This window comes from Pezoporus occidentalis, unplaced genomic scaffold (assembly GCF_034315485.1).
Source record: "Pezoporus occidentalis ecotype Australia unplaced genomic scaffold, CSIRO_AGI_Poc_V1 ctg57, whole genome shotgun sequence".
In the NCBI taxonomy this organism is placed as follows: Eukaryota; Metazoa; Chordata; class Aves; order Psittaciformes; family Psittacidae; genus Pezoporus; species Pezoporus occidentalis.
Window position 1 is genome coordinate 1,650,982 of NW_026915910.1, and position 18,847 is coordinate 1,669,828.

The 18,847-nt window shown below is 41.6% G+C and overlaps 1 protein-coding gene across 3 annotated transcripts in view; it reads right to left on the reverse strand.

The window, feature by feature from the left end:
* The window catches only part of ITSN2 (intersectin 2), an 83,721-nt gene extending 65,185 nt beyond the window's left edge, over positions 1-18,536 (reverse strand). For all 3 annotated transcript variants that reach the window (XM_062638425.1, XM_062638424.1, XM_062638427.1), the window contains exons 1-2: positions 18,395-18,536; positions 4,850-4,913 (exon numbers count right to left, since the gene is read on the reverse strand). In XM_062638425.1, coding sequence (XP_062494409.1) covers positions 4,850-4,880 — 31 coding nt within the window. In that variant the 5' untranslated portion in view covers positions 4,881-4,913; positions 18,395-18,536. The remainder of the gene's footprint in view (positions 1-4,849; positions 4,914-18,394) is intronic.
* Between the last annotated feature and the right edge of the window lie 311 nt (positions 18,537-18,847).

Consider the following 18,847-nt stretch of genomic DNA (forward strand, 5'->3'; position numbering starts at 1 on the left):
TCAAATCACGTAATTATTACGTGATCATCTAAAACTTCCAATTGTCTTCCTCCTTAGTCACAGCCAACTGCTGAGACCCCAGCATACAGCAAAAATTTTTCTAGCCTATAATGGTATGACTAAAAAGCTATTTGAAGACAGCACAACAGAAGTGTGATGAAATTCAATGTTATGCAGTTCATACTGTATAGTTCTGGCTGGAAAATTACTCCTAAGTTTGTGTCATCAGTCCATTTAACCAGCATACATCTGCTTTTTACTGATGATGTTGCCATAAACAGTAACAACTAAAACTGGTCTCAAGCTAAAAATCCAGAAGAATATCACTATGACAACATCCCAGCTTAAAATTTGCACTTTCTCTCCCCTTCAGCTAGTTATTTCTCTAATGAAGTCCAAACATGGGATCTGTTTATACTTTGTCTACAGAATTCACTTACTGAAGAAGGCATAAGATGAAATCTTCCTTTCTAAAAAAATTAGTTCAACTTATTCCAATTTAACATTTACCTCCATGTCTAATTATTTCTTCCTTCCATGGTTTCTCTTACATTTTCTGTGTGAATCATATCATTCTCATAATTAAATGTGAATAAGTCACTTCGTGTTCTGCAATCCTATAGCCCTATTTCTGACTTGTTAGGAGTAAGGAAAAATTAATACAGTACACACAGTGGGAAATTATTTTTTTGAAGGGTGTGGCAGTGGAAGATAGACACCCTTCTAACTAGAGCATATGAATTTTGCTCCATACCAACAGACACCACTGTCCTCACTAAAAAGCGAGAGGAAGGATTAATTTATAAGTAAGAACAGAGAAAATATTTGTCCTTGTCTTAGAATTTCTTTCCTTTTCCTTCTTTGAGATAGGAGCATACGTTCTGGTATTTTCTTTGCAAGGTCTAATTCAGCCTAGTATTTTTATCTACATTTGTTGATACCCAAGTCTACAGTTTCCTTATCTACAGTGCACACAAGTTTAAGAGTCAGGTTGCATTCAAGTAGGTTTTAATTGAAGTGCGATGACCAGGGTTCCTCCTAATTCAAAAAAATTCAGACCATGGATCTTGACTTTTTAATGGAGAAGATGCAGCAGAACTTATCATCAGTGGAACCAGGACTTCACTCATTCCATTCATGTCTATCCTAGTCTCTAACACACCTCAGTGCAGAGACACAAAACTCAATTCTGCTCGCAGCATTATAAAATGCAGTTTGACTTACAAAGGTTGAGGAGCATGTGAAATGAGTTACAAGTATTACTTTTTGCACCTCAGTTTATCAGAGGTATTTTCCTGCTGCACCACAAAAAATTGTATCAAAAGGAAACAGGTGGTAGGAGGGAAGAGGAAGGACAAATAAAAACATAAACAAAAAAATGCACAGCCCAATGGTACTAAAGGAAACAGTGTGAAAGATACTGATCGGCAAATACTGCTTTCCTTGTTTCAGTTGGATCGTCCAGATTAAATCTCCTCAAACCAAGATGCAGCATCAGTATGGACATTTAACCCTCAAAACCTCTACAGCCTACAAAAGAAGGAGAGTTAGGTGAACAGGAACATCTTGCAACTGCTCTGCAGTTGCAAAGGCATCCTGTGGCAGTGAGGGCTACTTCTTCCTGCTCTGTGATAAAGATAGCAATCACAGAGACAAATTAAGTGGAAGTCCATTTTAGTCTATTACAGCCTTTACCCTTTTCACTGCTGTTTGTGGTTAATATACATTAACTCCTTCTTTAAAATACAATTGTTGAAGGTATTTGTTACTTAGTGTAACTAAATGCGATTTCCAAAAGCTTTTGCAAGACTTGGGATGAGCTCCTAAGAATGTTTTGCCCAGATGGAGAACTGTACGTAATGAGCATAAACTACCAGAAACAGCGTCCTTTTTACCATTTTCAGAGACAATGATAAATATTCAGATGGTTACAGGATAAAACTAAATCCTCAGTAGGAAATCCTTGATCTTGTTTATGGCCTGGAGAGATGGATATGCCTGGAGCCATTCTTTGGTAGAACTGGACTCCACAGAGGTAAACGTCTGCTATCCATCTGGTGCTGTGTGTGTGGTTTGTATTTGGCAGCCTTTCTGCGTAAGAAGAAACATGTTACTCAGCCTCACCTATTCATAAAAATGTCATCACAACCTTTGTATTTTGCACAGGAGATAAATGTGTAAAAAATGCCAGGTCTGCCCTGAGTTGCAGAAAAAACAACATGTACTCTTTAAGTCTTATTTTGCCGCTTTAAATTTCCAGCCTGTTGGTGAGGCATCCACAGAGGTCACACTGGACAGAAATGGAGAGTCAAAGGGACCACCTTTCTGTTCACTGTTCACTGCATCCTTCCATGACTTTAGAGAAGAAAGATAAGCAGTCTAGCAAGAGCATGTGCCCCTTGAGCACACAACACCTCAACAAGCTGAATTTTACATGTGGCCACACAAGCAAAGAAGACTATGCCAGTTCTCAGTATAACACAGTTTGGCCATCAGCCACATACTGAGGCTGGACAGTCTTGGGAGACTGCTCTGGTGGAGGTATATTCTGAGCTCAAGGTGCCCTCAGTGAAGTAGCGTCTTTCAACTAGAACTCAAGCACAGAACTCAGTCACCCTTTCTTCTTGAGGTCCTGCATGGACTTCTCTTTCTCTGCTTAGGTTAGTAAATAAAGCGTTGTAGCAGTTTCTTGCTTGTGTGGGTTTGAGACTATATGAGTATCATGCTTTGTCACTTGAACTCACATCACCCTGTGTCATATAATCACACACTTGTGCATATATCTACTCCATGTTATTTACTCACTTTTCTCTAACACTGAATGACAAAAGTAGCCCTGAAACAGAAACTACCTCATGCCTCACACTAATAATGAACAAAAAGCTAAGTATATTGTACCTTAGTAAGACGGTTTTTTTCCCCAGAGGAAAATCACCAGTTCCCCCTAGCAGGATACAAAGGGAAAGGGTCAACACTCTTCTAATACAAAGGTGTGGCAGGCAGCCAGTGCTCTCTGGCTGCAGCAACGCCGAATGGTTTAGTTGCCTCATGCATAACCTCATTCTTCATCTCATTCCTGAAGTCACTATCAAGGGCTAACAATATAATTAGAGGTTTCCACTGAGCAATGGGTGGTAAATGGAGGTGAACTACTTTGAATACAAGCAACAGTGGTAGTAAGCAGCAGGGAAGAGGAACACAGATTAGAGAACTACAATGTCAACAGCAAAGGTTATTCAGGATTTATCAAGAAATCACATTAAAACTACCTTTTTTCCCACCTGACTTGTTTAAAATTTAATAAATTCTGGTAAGAAATATGACTGCAAATCTACACTCAGTCATTCAAATATTCTGTGAGAAGCAATAATTTAACTACTCCCTGGAATCTTGCTCACTTGCATTCTCCTACCATGTTTTTCAACACAGTAAAATTCTGTGAGGGGAAAGACTGCATCTTGTAGCACCATTCCTTTTGGGAGCAGCAGACAGTACTCCCAAGGGATTTCAAATGAAGGAAAGGCTCATGTTCCCAAACTAAGACTTCTGAGATCAAGTGAGGTACATGCTCAATGCCGATACACTTGCAGACCTCCAACACAACCAAGGACTAAAAAGCCAAATCCAAACAGTTTATGCATAAATCAACCACAGCCAACAACATTAACCTGTATCTTCCCTCAAGAGAGCTTCTGTCTGTTTTAAACTAAGGAGCAGAGAGCATGTGGCAATTAAAAAATTGCTTTACATTATGTTCAAAAAGTGTGTGTGGGGGAAACCCTGGTATTTGAGTCTTTCCCTATTATATACAATATACTGATTCCTTTTACTTCTGTCTTACTGTTAAGTCTGTGAAACAAGTCTGGAAGAAGCTACAGCTGACTATATAAAAACAAAGGTGCTGATCACACTGATCACTTCACAAAATATTTTATGCACACGTGAAACTCTAACCAGGTTTAATCTGAAATCTGAATGTTGTTGTTCTGCAAAAAACAACCATGTCACCTTACTCACCCAACTGTCTCAGCAGTGACGATTTTCCAAATTAGTTAAATAAAGACCTCCCGCAGTAATCTTTACAAATAAATCAGGTAAGAAATAGATTTTCTTATATCTAGTTCCCTATTTTTATCAGGAGAAATATTCCCTATGTGGAATATCTGAAGTCTTTTTGTTTTGGCCAGCTCTGTAAACAACAACATCCAATTTCTCAGCAAACATTTGCAAATTGTGTTTTCACAAATAAGATTGCTCTAGAAATAAAGAGCTCAAACACACACATACATGCACAGGCAATTTTAAGGTTTCTACTCTCATACATCTTTGACAGGAGATCATCAAGAAACATATTCAAAAGTTTCTATAGTAGATGGGGCACAGAATCAAGAGGAAAATTCATAACTTTTTTTTTTTTACAAAGACTAATTATTTTTGTCAATGTAGCAAGACATTCAAATATTTTGGTTTAAAATAAGTAGCATAGTATATTCTAATGAAACACATTTTCTGCTGAATTACGTAAAAGGAAAGGTATGCAAGTTTAATCAACTATTATTTAGCATATTCCCTACTTGCAGTCAGACAGTACTCACACTACAAGTCACACATTCCTCAAGCCTTTAATACTGCAAGATTAGTAGATGCTCCAAATATATCTGTACTCCAACACTGCAGTAATGCTTCTACTGAATTTCTACCAGCATTACAGTACAGGTTCGGCTACAGGAAGCAATCTGCTGCAAACCGATCATAATGCTGCTGCAGGTACTAAAATCAGCATTTAAAAATAAAAACCCAAAACCAAATGCTCCCACCCCAACTAAACAAACCCAGCCCAGCTACTCACCATTCACGGCTGTGGGAAACTGAGCCATCATGATCTTGAATATGCCTTGCTAGCTCTTAGCCATCTGCAACATAAAAACATTGTGCCATTAATAATGCAACAAGGGCAAAATGTAGCTCCGTGCTCCCGCTGAGCAAGGGGAATGTCTGTCCCCTTTAGCTCACACTTCTGATAGCAAACAATGCTGGGCTTGAGGCTGCTGCTGAACAAGCTGAATTTACATTTGGGAGGAGGTGGAGGAATTATTTTTTATAGGGTATGCAGTGCAGTCCTGAAACTAGCGGCACATTCTTAAAGGAAAACAGTACCAACTGTTTAGCAACTGCTGCATAATGTACACAAACAGTTGACAACATGTTAGAACATATGGCGTGGAGAACAGCCCTCTCGTAGCAGGAGGAGACTCTCAGGGTCCTAGCAGACCCTGGTATGAGCTCTCCCTGGTAAATATTTATACATATCATAAGAAAAGTTCAAGGCACAGCTCCGTAACAGAATGCTTCTACAGAGAAGAGTGGAAGAACAATTATTATTCAAATTCATCCATTCCGCTACTCCATGTGCTATTTACAAAGAAAACACTCTTACAAGATGTATTCCTAAGGAAAATTACTTGACCTAATAAAAATCTGTAGTCAGCCAGTTTTCTATAACCAGCACAGTGAAGTTATTCCTTCGCTTGAGGTACTGCATAAAGACTCAAAAGCAGCATTTAAAGAGGTCTCAAAATAATTTACTTTCATAATAAATATAAGAGCACTAAGACTTATTTTGGTTTCCTAGTATGCATCCTTTCAAGAGTACCTGTAGTAATGCTTTTAATCCTGCAGAGTAGCAAAACACTAACTAGTACTTACCTGAGAAGTAAGCATAAGCACCCCTTTACAAACAGAACCAAGACAATGCCGCGAGCTTTCACTTTGGATGAGACAATTTTGTTAAATACTGAAATTTATACATCATTATCCTGTGCTGTACGTGGAGAAACTATTGATCAGGATGAAGATATAAAAATTAAATTTTAATTAAAAAGAAATAAAAATTGTATCCCGCATTCCTCCGTCACTCCCTCTTCAGATACCAAACCTTCTCCCCCCAGAAAACCCTTCACTTCCCAATAAAACCATGGATTTAATATTAAGTACAGAAATATCACACACACACACACCCCCCTCTCCCTGCAATCAAACTCCTGCACATCTCATCATAAAAGTCAAGCAGCTGGAAAGCCCTCTGGTTTCACATGTGGACAAGAGAGCATTTTTTCTATCCACTGCACATTTCTGCAATAAAAATAAAATGTCTGGGATCAGTTGTTAACAATTCCCTCTTTATCATTATCATCATTATTATGGTATTTGTATTGTTTATATTATTTGTCCTATTATTAATATATCCTATAAATAATATTTAAATCATGTTATTGTAATAGGACACAAATTATTCATTTTCCCTGGGTTATTTGTAAATCTCATGACCATACATGCACCAGGTCCCCCCCAAATGAATGAACAGCATTTTATCTGAAGTTATCTTGCTCTGTGTTGTTTATGTAACTGTCCAGTGAGAAATGAACAATTCAGTTTTGATTTACTTTTTTTAAATCTGACACATTACAGAGCAGTGTCATTAAGACACCTGACATTCCCAACTTTTATATACCTTATACATATGTGCATTTGTGTATACACACACATACATACATATATGTTACAAAAAATAGTAAATGGAATGATTGGCAAGTCCAAATGGTCTCTCAGGGTGACATAAGGTATCAGCTGCAGAAAGATGAAAAAAAGGAAGCATGGATCTATTCCAGGACATGAATTCTAAAAGAAATGGGAGTATTTTTAGTTTCCTTAAAGCATCCCTTCCTAGGCCTTACCAGCAACCTACTAAGAGACATTTGAAACCTATATATAGGCTTCCTGAAAAACACTTCCAATGTTGTTAAACATTTCTACAGCATGTTTCTCTGTAAAAGCTGTTCTGTCAAGGAGGGAGAGCCTGAAACCATGACACAGAAGCAGGATGCTAAAGAATATCCCGAGAATCAACAGAACAAAGCTCAACAGAGCTCTGCTTTGACAAGAGATATCCACCTGCATGCAACTGCCTCTGGAATTACAGTTTTACTGGATAAAGGCTACACATTTGCCCTTTTCCCCAATGTATTTTATCTTCTATTTTCAGATTTTTATTTTTTTTTTAATAAGTAATTATAATAGAATCACAGAACCACAGAACAGCCCAAGTTAGAAGGGACCCACAAGAACCAGGAGGTCCACAGGCTCCACACAGGGCGACCTAAAAGTTAAACCATGTATCTAAGAGCACTGCCCAAACACTTCATGGCTTGTGGCCATAACTACTTCCACTCTTACCAACAGCTACCTATGTGTACAGGCATCTATCTTTCACTGATCTCTGATCTCTGCCCTGCGCCGCATCCAAAGAAGCATGGCCAGCAGGTCAAGGGAGGTGATTCTGCCCCAATACTCTGCTCTGGTGAGGACCCCCCCTGCAGTACTGCATCATGCTCTGAGGGCCTCAACATAAGAGGGATGTAGAGCTGTTGGAGGGCCAGAGGAGGCCACAAAGATGCTCAGAGGGCTGGAGCACCTCTGCTATGGAGACAAGCTGAGGAAGTTGGGCTTGTTCAGCCTGGAGAAGAGAAGGCTCTGGGGAATCCTTAGAGCAGCTTCCAGTCCCTATGAAAGGGCCAACAACAAATCTGGAAAGGGATTTTTTACAAGGGCAAGGAGGGATAGGAAAAGGGGGAATAGCTTTAAACTGAAAGAGGGGAGATTTAGACTAGCTATAAGATAGAAATTCTTCACTGTAAGGGTGCTGAGGCACTGTCACAGGTTGCCCAGAAAAGCTGGGGATGCCCCATCCCTGGCAGTGTTCAGGGCCAGGTTGGACAGGGCTTGGCGCAACCTGCTGTAGTGGAAGGTGTCCCTGCCCATGGCAGGGTTTTAGAACTGTATGATCTTTAAAGGTCCATTCCAACTCAAACCATGCTGTGATTCTGTGATAACAGCAGTTTCATAGCACATATCAAGCAGAATTAGAAGCTGTAGTCAGATACAAAATATAACACACCCAAACTATCACCCATACCACCTCCTGTCCTCCCAAAAGGTTGTTCCTAATACCGCACTGTTTGATACTCTGTTCCAGTGCAGCACTATCAAAAATAAAGACCAACCCAAATTACTGGCAGAGGTTTTTTCCCCAAGTTTCCCAAGCCTGGGCTGACCTAGCCTAGTAAATCAGCATCATACATTGCCATGTAGATGCACCAACCTTAGGCCCAAAACTAAGAACGAATTGCCCAAACAGATCTGTACTGAGACTACACTACACCAATGTGATGAGATTAAATCACAGTTAAACTCTGTCATCTCACTATTGTGTCTATGGGCAGATCCTGTCATATTTTAAAATAGCAGACCTGAAGGGCACCAAAAAACTCATATATTAACCCTCACAAATAATACAGAAACAACCAGGAATCATAAACAGGATTTTTACAGGATTTTAAGTGCACCAGCACTAAGACCCAATCCTGTCCTTTGCACATATAGGGCACCGGGTTACACCAAGCACACAATGCATCTCTCGTGACAGATTCCGATGTTGTGCCGAAAGGTAAAAAAAGAAAAAGGAAAAATAAAAGTATCACTGCAATGTAACTTCCTTCATTCAGTTTTTTTATGGAAGGAAGAAATAGCCTAGTAAACTCAATGTCAACACACATTTTTCAAAGGTCTGTGGAAACAGTCCTTCCCAAAGAATGGCGCTTGCCCTCAGCAAGTATTCTGTCTTCTACATTTCTACAGTGTGCTCTAGAGGTTTGGTTATTATGCATACATCAAAGTTTAAAGCAGCATTATTTCCACAAACTCCAAATAAAGTTGTTCTAGATGCCATCTGTAAAAACACCTTGCAGCTATAGGACACCAGAGCGCATCATTTATTTACCACAGGGAATCTCAGCAAAGTATTCTCACTTTAGGCCAAACTTACTTTTTTTTTTAATGACTCTGATAACTTTTAATCATTAATCGAGGTGAAAGTTGTACGTTTCCAAGGAACCTTATGATACAGTACTACAGAGTAACCCAATGCCATATAAAAACACTTAGGGAAGAAAAAACCCAGGAAGAGACTATAATCAGTATCCCAAACAGACGATACAGATGAAAAAATGGCCATCATAACCAGAATACCTCACAGAAAATTACTTGTTTCTGAAAAAAGTTCTAGGAGAGGTGCTTAGTGAACTTAGTTATCAGCCATAAGAAACCGTGGCTGCCACAGCACAAAATCCACGTTGTAACAAACCAGGATCAAACATCCATGTGAACACTGCAGATGACATTAAGCCCTGCTGCCATTTAGGGTGAAAACAGGAAAACTTGGATGTCACGTTTAAATAGCAGAACACCAAGCTCTTGTAAACAAACCATATGACTAGTTCCAATGTTTCAAGCACTGATTGTTTTCACAAACTGACCTGCCAAACTGCAACTTCTGTTCCCTCTTTCAGGGTTCATTATAGTTGGTAAAAGTTGAGAAAAGAAATCAGGAGACTTCAAGAAGCAGGGGGGGACCTTACAACCATGCTGAAATAATTAGACAACATCAGAGGTGGGATGACTTCAGGAAAGAGAAAAAAAGCTTCTTTTCCATCACAAGCATATTGACATTTTATGAAGAACAGCCTTACCACAACCTTTGTTAATATTTATACTTGAATCATTTTTTTTTTTTCCCAAAATATTTCTCAGGAAAACCACAGCCAGATAGTTTTAGTAGGAATGAAGGTCTGGTGCATCAGGCTCTGTCCCACCAGTTTTAACCGGAAGAAAGCAAATACCATAGAAGCACCTTGTGTGGACACACTACTACTCTTCTGTCTTTCTCAGGGACAGAAAGAAGATACATTGTGGATGTAAGAACTGTAAGAACCAGTTAGCAAGGACAGAGACTGCAGTACTAGTTCACCGATTTACTCTTTGCAACACCTGTAGATGTGGACAACAGACTATTATTAGTGTTTGCAAAGCAAACAGTGACAGTGTAATAACCCATGTAGTTGCTCTGCTTTTTTTTGGATGATTCTCTTGAAAAATCAGAGAATAATAAGCATCAGTAAGGGATTACAAACCAGCACAGTCCAGGATTTCTGTTTGTTTCAGACACACCAGTAGAAAATTTACTGATTAAAAAATAAAAGAAACCCACCACACATTTTGGCAGGCCAACAATTTACCTCTATGCAGTGGGGTTACACACAGTGACATGGCCTCTTCACGGTTTACTGTGGCCAGGCTCACAAAGTCCACCCACTCATAGCAAATGAATGACATCAGTAACAAAATGAAGAAGTCAAACCCAGGCAGCTAGCACATTGCTAGCTCTTCCTGCTCCCCTCTGTTTCTGCGGGTAAGAGCACTGCATGCCTTATTTTCACAGTTTGGGGGGGGGGGGGGGGGGGAAGAAAAAAAAAAAAACACTACAAAAAACCAAAAGCAAACCCAATGAAAAAAAGTGTTAAATATTTATTGCTTAACCCTCAGGTACAACGTCCCTTCCTTGCTTGCTGTTAGAGAGCAATTTGCTTTTAAACAGTAATAAAAACAGAACACCAAAAAATGTATTTTTTCTGACAAATATCCTTCTGCCAACCTTACCCAACTAACAGGCTTTCTGAATATAGTAACCATGCAAAATGGATGCCACGCAAAATACAAGAATCTCTGTTTCTGTAAAAAACATAATTGTGTGGTCAGTACTGATGGGTTTACTCTGTTTCTTACACAGCTGCTCAGCTGTGAAAGCACCCATTCAAAATATCAAGACCCAGTTCAACTCTCCCCTCTGTCTCTGGAGACTGAAACTGATCTTTCCTTCCTCCCAGGAGGAGGCTTTCCCGCATTTTATTATACCGTCATTTCAGGAAACCCATGCCCAGTGTCTGGAATAGTAACACCAACTCAGGACTTCAACCTCCTACATGAAATTATCTACCATTAAGCCACAGAACCACAGGTCCCTCTCTGTCCATGCCTCTCCAGCTTTGCTTCTTTGCAAAGAAGAAACTCTGAAGGAGGGAATAAGAAACCCATTTCAGGAAGCCCACTATTTAGATCCCTGGCCCTTGTTCCAGGAGATGTGTACATTAACTTCCTCAGGAAGAGATGGGAATAGACCCCAGCTCCGTCACGCCCCGGAAGCATACATTCACTAACCTGATCCCAGACACAGACAGAAGTCACCACCTCTGCTTGCATTACTTAAAAAGGAAAAGAAAAATAAAAGAAAGCAAAAAAAAGAAAACAAAAAGCAGATGGCAGATTATTTATAAGATACATTTTTAAAAGGTTTCGAGCTTCTATCTCAGAGAAGGAACTCCAGGCTGCATATCACAACCCCTCCAGAACGCTGAGTGATACATTTGCTCCTGAATGGGTGGTAACTTAAAATACACTCTGGTCTTTTTTGCTTCCTACTTTCTAATTTACATGAGTCCCCACTCCATATGCTTTTTTTTCTAGATCCTGGTTTGAGACACATCAGTCCTCACATCTAATTATTTGCAAGCATTGTACAAAAGCCCCAAGATGCTGTTCAGTGAGGTCCACAAACCTTGAAACCTGCAGCTCTCCACTTCCATATCATGACTCTTAATTTATGTCAATGTGGATTTTTCTGTTATTTTCTTACTTCAACTGTGACTGGAAACATTCAGAGCATATTACTTAAGAACTTATCCATTTCAAATCTTGCCAACTTAGAGGACGTTTTTGAGCCCAATCCTATCCTTCCATCAGAAGTGCAAGCAAAATCTGCCTCCTACCAGAGGAAAAAAAACCTAACTGAAAAATTCTTAATGTTAACTTCTTACGATGCAAGAGCTTCTATTAACTTGTTCCTCAGCTTTCATTCCCAGGTAACAGTGCAAAGTATACAGAACATCAAATGAACTGCTATAGCTAAGCATAAAACAAAAGATACAGAAAATGCAGGCAGTCTTCTATGCTCAGCAGAAAACAATCTTTCACTATAAAACTAATGAAGGGAAAACATTCAGCGAAGACTTGGATTTACATCACAGGTATCTGCTTTCAACTTGGGCAGGTGCACAAAACTACTGCAGGCTTAACTTCTCAAAACTGAGTAAGCTGACAAGCAGAGAGGAGACAGGCCACAGGATGCCTTTAAAGCAAAGAAATGTAGTTCATCTTTGATGAAACAAAACCCAGTGAAACCTCATGGAAGAAAAAGCAAAGATCAGCATATGGCAATCAAAACAGGAAAAATAAGCTAAGTAGCATTATTTTGGATGGGTAAAAATGCATTCCCCAAATGAGACAGAAGAATGTGGGGAGATCCTGACCAGTACGTGAGCCCCGTGAGGCACACTGGTCCTGAGCTGGACCCAGTACTCCGGCTGCATGCCCACAATGCTTCCCACCTACCCCAGCTGAAACCTCCTGCTTCTGACCCTGCTCTCAGCCACAAGCCCTGTCCATCCTATATTACCAAGAACAGTCCTTCAAAGCATCCAGTTGAAATGTAGTCTCTTAGCCTATAATGCTGAGCTCCACAGCACACAGCAATAAAGTTTTGACCATGACAACTTCACAAACTTAAGGAATCAATTATCATCTGGGTTAGACAAATATCTCAATGTCATGTAAAGTCCCCATGAGCAAAAATACCTCTCCATTAGAAAGACATTAGCCCTATCTTAATAAACTCATAATAATATGACTACACTAAGAGTGCAGTGAAAACAGCAGGAGTTACAGGTTTCAATTAGTAAAATTCTTGACCTTTGAAAGATAAGACCAAAAGCATTATTTAAGGCAGGTCTGGTTTTTGATACAGTTATTAGTATAGCCATAATAGGTATTTTTTTGCATTCCAATCATAGTATTTTTAGCAACAAAGAGTAACTCCCATTTCCTGTTCTTCTCTTACTTCATGTGTGTGTTGTTGAATCACTAACTGCAGATATCACTCATCACAGATGCCACAGAGTTTCACTTGCATCACCCTTGAAAATTTTCACTTGAAGAGCCAGCTCAGAATTATTTGCTACTTCTGAAGCTGAAGCAACAACAGCCCGTATCAAAATGTCGCAAGTCAAACTGGCTGCTCTCAGAGCTGCTCTTCCAAAGAAGCTGTGACTTATCTGGATCAACCATGCTTTTTCAAGTATCTGTAACTGCAAAAATGTTCAAAAACAGTTCTCAGGTAGTTGTCCTCTATTAGGTAATTGGAATACATTGTGCTGCTACTGTTATTATGTCACATCATTTGAATTTCATGTGGTGTTCTGAAAATAAGAGTTATACAACACTGTGCTCATTCATGTATTAATGTTCAATCCATTACTTTAACTCTGGGAACCAAGCAACTGACCTGGCCAGCCTGCGTTCCTATCCTGACAAAGTCTTAAAATATTCTGAATTTGAAAAACAATGACATTTCATCAGCTCCACTTTTACTTTATGAATTTTATGTGACCTCATACTTACCTTTCAAACATTTGGTGCTAATGGCACAACAGTACCAGCAAAACAAGTTACTACAGTATCTGTATAGTCTTGCAATGGGCAAAAACAAAGCACGCATGAAGGTAACAAGAATCAAGGCCTCCTCATGAAATAAAATCCCCTATCTTGTTTTCCAGAGAAAGACTTAAATAAATCTGAAAATTAAAAAAATATTCTGATAGACCAGTTAATAAAACAAAGGAGTAACACGCTAGTAACCAAGTAACCAGTATGCTTAAGTTCTTAGCTTGGCTTTCTCAGGGTATGAGACACGAGTAATTAATATGTACTTTGATGAATTTCATCATTCAACATGAACCGAACTGAAAGATCTTAACTGCCTAAAAGATTCATAAAAACAGGCAACCAGACAGAGAAGACACAAACAAATTTAGTGCCCCCACCAATGAGAAAGACTGCTCTGTGACTGAGTACCATTATGTTAGATGATGACCTACCACCAACCAGGGTACACAAGGAAAACACAATTTTAAAAGGTGAAGTTCAAGGGTGATAACGTGCTTTTCAAGCTAAAAAGAATACAGTAACTACCCTATTTCTCCCCATACCTAGATCAACCTCTGAACCTGAAAGTACACTTTGTGTGTTTTACTGATAAGTGATAGGCTTGAAATAGGTCAGCCAGTCATAAAAAAGGAGAATTATCTAATTAGCTCTACATTATCTTTGTTATCTTTATAATCACCAACCATTGGAAAGGTGAGGAAAGGTCTTTGACTTTCCCACATCATCCAGCCATATGAAACGAGCCCTATGATCTAAAAGTAACACTACAAATTCACAAACCAACAACCTATTGCTCTCACAATTTTTACAAAAGGAGTATGTTTACATCAAGCTTCCCCCCTAAAACTTAAAAACATGGCAAGGTATATTAGATGATGAATCCTTCCAAGAAATATGACATTACACTGAAACTGAAAGCAGCTTTTGAAAGTCCAATAGAGTAACTTGACAACAAGGAAGTATAGCAGTGGTATACACATATATATGGAACAAATCACAATACCAGTGCTGCCAGGAACACTGGCTGATGTCATTGCAAGACCAAGCTCTATGATTTTTTTGGAAAGTCATGGTGACTGGTCAAGGATCCTGATGACTGGAAAAGGCAAACATCCCACCCATCTTCAGGAAGGGCAAGAGGGGTAGTACAAAAGGCTGCTAAACTGGACTTCAGTCAGTGGAAAGATTATGCCCAAATCCCCCTGGGAGCCACCTACAGATGCTTGAAGAACAAAAAGGTGATGGAAAACTGCCAGCATGCATCTAGCCAGGATGAACCAGGCCTGGCATCACACAGCTTTCTAGGTTGAGGTGACTGGCTCTGTGATGGGGGCAGAGCAGCAGAGTTTTGAACTTATGAAGACTTTCAGCAACGTCTCCCACAGTATCCTTAGAGGCAAATTGGTGAAGTATAGTTTGAACAGCTTGACTGTAAACTGGGTGGAAAACTAGCTTGACCACTAGACTCAAAGGGCTGTGACCAGTTGTGCAAAATCTATCTGGCTGGAATCAGTGATGCTCCCCAGGGGTTGATAACGTGGACAGTACAGTTTAAGGTCTCCCTGGCAATGGGATGGGATTCACTATGAGCAAGTGTGGCTGTCGAAGTGGACAGGGCTGCCCAGTGAGTTTTGGAGGTGGTCCAAACACAACCAGACATGGCTCTGAGTAGCTTGATCAAACCTGGCCATGCTTTTTGTGAGGGCTGGACTAGATGACCTCCATAAGTTCCTTCAAAACGATATAATTCTATGACTACATTTTAGGTAACTAAAAGCAAATGGAAGCAGTTTAAAAGGCATTTCTAAAACGGAAATATCTGATTTTATTTAAAATGAAAATAGGACAGAAATGAACATAAAAGGTAAAGATATCCAACTTTGAACCCCTTTTTAAAAAGCAAAGAGAACAATCTGGACTTTAAAAGTAAATCTCATGAAATGCCATTTTCACAAATTTCACATGCCAATTGAACTAAATCTTTTGACACAAGAACAGAGACTTCATTTGTAAACTGTCAATTAACAAGTTATCTCTCAGACCAGAAACCTCTGTTGCTATTCGCAATAGGAACTAGTGATCTGGACTACACTGCTCTTCAGGAACTAATCACAAGGTCTTCCTGACAGACACCTGTTTTTAGGGGGTACGAAGCTTTCACTCAAAATGAAGCATGTACATTACCTTTTACTATTCAAATGCTGCCACGTTTTCACCACCAGCTCCAGACGAGCAGCTCAGTAAAGAATCCCCATCACCTACTTACCCTCATTTCTCATTGCTGCTACTATGCCGTATCATAAAATTAGTTCACTTTTCAATATTAAAGACTAAACCAGAAATATCTGTAAAAAAACTACTGTAAACTGCTGTGGTCCCAATCACTGTCATACCTGAATCCCAAGAAATAAAGCCTTCTCAACTACACAACTCAAAATCACCCACAGGTCACTTCTCCTTTGACCTGTCTCACTCTGTTCATACGAACAATGAAATAAATAAGCAGCTATAAAGCTCTGATAGCAGAACAGCACCTATGGCAGGTAACCCTGTATGGCGATTAGCACAAAACAAGCCATAGGTACCACATTTTTGCTATTGTTAGTGCTAAAGGAACATACTCTCTGTTTACATTACAGTGGCAGCTAACAATTGTGTCAGAGCCACATTCCATACCCTAGATCTTGTACAGATGGAGGGGAAAAAAATGAATGCAATTCCCTCAGGATGGTAATTAAAAAGATAGCAGATTCACTTGATCTAATTTAGGCATCTCAGTTAGAAATCAAATCTTACCAAAACTTCTGTACAGCAGAGAGCGTGGAGCAGCCTAAATCCATGTTCAGGGATGTATGCAATTCTCTTAACATCATACAGAACCTAGAGTCTGAAGTAAGGTTTCTCTAAATATCCTGAGGTACAGTGGTGTGAATGCCACTCCCAGCTTAAGCAGAATGAAAAAATATAGACAAACCAAACAGGAAGACATAGTGGAAACAAGGAAACAAAAATGAGCAAAGCTTATTAGGAGAATGATGCCCAGCTAGGTTTAATTTATCCAATTAGTTCCTAATGCTCATTATTTCTAAATATCACTGTTGCATCAGTGGATATAGATGTTTGCTACAGCTATAGCCTTTGAATGTCAATCACATTTCAGATGAACAATTAAAGCTTCTTGAAAGCAAGCTGCATTTTATGTTCCACTGATGTTACCCACTCTGCACAGCAAGGCCATAGTGTTTCACATGGTTTGTACCTTTTCCTGTGTACACACAAGCGTGGAAGCTGCTGCCACCACAGGCAAGCAGGAACAAAAACATCTTTAAAAACCCTCTTGTTCCCTAAAGAGAGATGCATACAACAGACAGCCTGAACACAAGTGCAAGCAGCTTGTAACTTCTAGTTTCAGAGCTTTAGATGGGGAATTTCCAACTGATCACAGAATTACAGAATCATCATAGAATGGTCTGGGTTGGAAGGAACCTTAAAGCTCATCTAGTTCCAATCCCATCACAGCCAGGCATGACTTCCACTACAGCAGGTTGCTCCAAGCCCCGTCCAACCTGGCCTTGAATGCTGCCAGGGATAGGGCAGCCACAGCTTCTATGGGCAACCTGTGCCAGGGCCTCACCACCCTCACAGGGAAAAATTTCTTCCTTATAGCTAATGTAAATCTCCCCTCTTTCAGGTTAAGGCCCCTTGCCCTATCCCTCCATGCCCTTGTAAAAAAGTCCCTCTCCAGAGTTGCTGTCGGCCCCTTTAGGCACTGGAATCTTCTCTAAGGTCTTCCCAGAGCATTCTCTTCTCTAGGCTGAATGTTTAAAAGAACTGCTGTAAGCCTATGTTAAAGATCACAAGTGCTATCTAAACCACAATCTACTTTCAAGCTCTACAATGTGACAGGTGTCAAAGTGTCAACTGCTATGAAAGCCATTTCATGCATTCAAAAAAATATCTTAATATTTAGGGAACCAAATCATCTTAATATTTACGGAACAAAAATCTCAGCCTCATTTTATTTTCTGAATTACTACATGCCGCAGTGTGAAGTCGAGATCGAAGAACGCCACAGACCGAGGAACAGACAAACAGTTTACAAACTTTAACTGCAGAAATCAGTTCCGTTTCTCCAAACACCAGGATTTCACAGTAACTACGAGAAACAAAATCACCATTACACAAACCGGGGTCTGTGAACAAATCCAAGTAGCCTCCCCTCGCCAAGGCGCTCCCTTGGGCACTGAGCTGTTTGGGCACCGACACCGGTGTTTCTCCTCCTAGTAGGGAGGTAATAAAGCAAGGGCGAGCAGCAGACGCGCTAGCAGCAGGAGCTGCCGCCGCTACCGGCAGCCGTGCCCGAGCTGCAGCCTCCCCCGGAGCTCACCGGCCAGACCTGACGGCGCGGGGAAGCAGCCGGCCCCGGGAAACGCAGTTCCCAGCGGAACGCTGGAGCGGCTGCGTGGGAGCCCGGCCCGGCTGCCCGACAGAACCCGCGGCCGAGCCGCGCAGCCTGGCGGAAAGCCGCGCTCCGGCAGCGCGGAACGCACCCGAACGCTGTTTTAAAGGAAAACAAAACCCAAAACAACCGAAGAACCCCACCAGCCTAAAGGCGGGAGGGAAATATAAACAGAGCGGCTCGGCGCAATAGAACCCTCGACTGCTCTTCCCCACGCCCGTCCGTGCCCGGGCTGCTGCCGTTCTCGCAGGGCGGCAGGAGCAGGCACTTTCCTGCACGGTAGCCCGGAGGCCGCCCCGGGCTCGCAGCGAGGCCCCGCGGGACAGCCAGGCTGACAGCTTCGCTCCGAGCAGCCGGAGCTCGTCGCCCCCGCACCCCGTTTCCCTTACACCGGCTCCCCACGGGAGACGAGGCTGCCCCGCGGGTCGGGTCGTGGCTGCGCTCCTCCGGAGGCGGAGGAGCCGCAGGCCGCCCCGCCGCTTGTACCTGTTGCGCTGCCCGTGAGCGGCCGCTTCGCACAGGCTATCTCCTCCGCCTCCCGCGGCGTCAGCCCCACAACATGGCGGCGGAGGCGGGGGCCGCCCGGGAAGGAAGAAGGGGAGGGAACCGGGGCCGGCGGGTGCGGGCTGAGGGCGCCGCTGGGTGCTCGCTGGGCGCCCGGCAGCTGCGGGTGAGGGTGTGGGAGTGGCGGCGTGCCCCGGGCGGGCATCGACTGCAGCCCTGAGGTTGTCGGGTACCCCCGGCAGAGGGGTCGTCAGTACTCGGGGTACAGGGCGGGAGGCTAAAGGAAGGGTCGCCTTGCCCTGGGATGCTGCCTCCCAGCAGCCCGAGCTGCCCACATAGGACTGCTGAGGTCTGGAGGTGAGGGATATGGACTCGCACCACTGCCTGGATGGATCTCTGCGGTGTGGAAGCCGGATCCCCCGAGGCAGCGAGCTG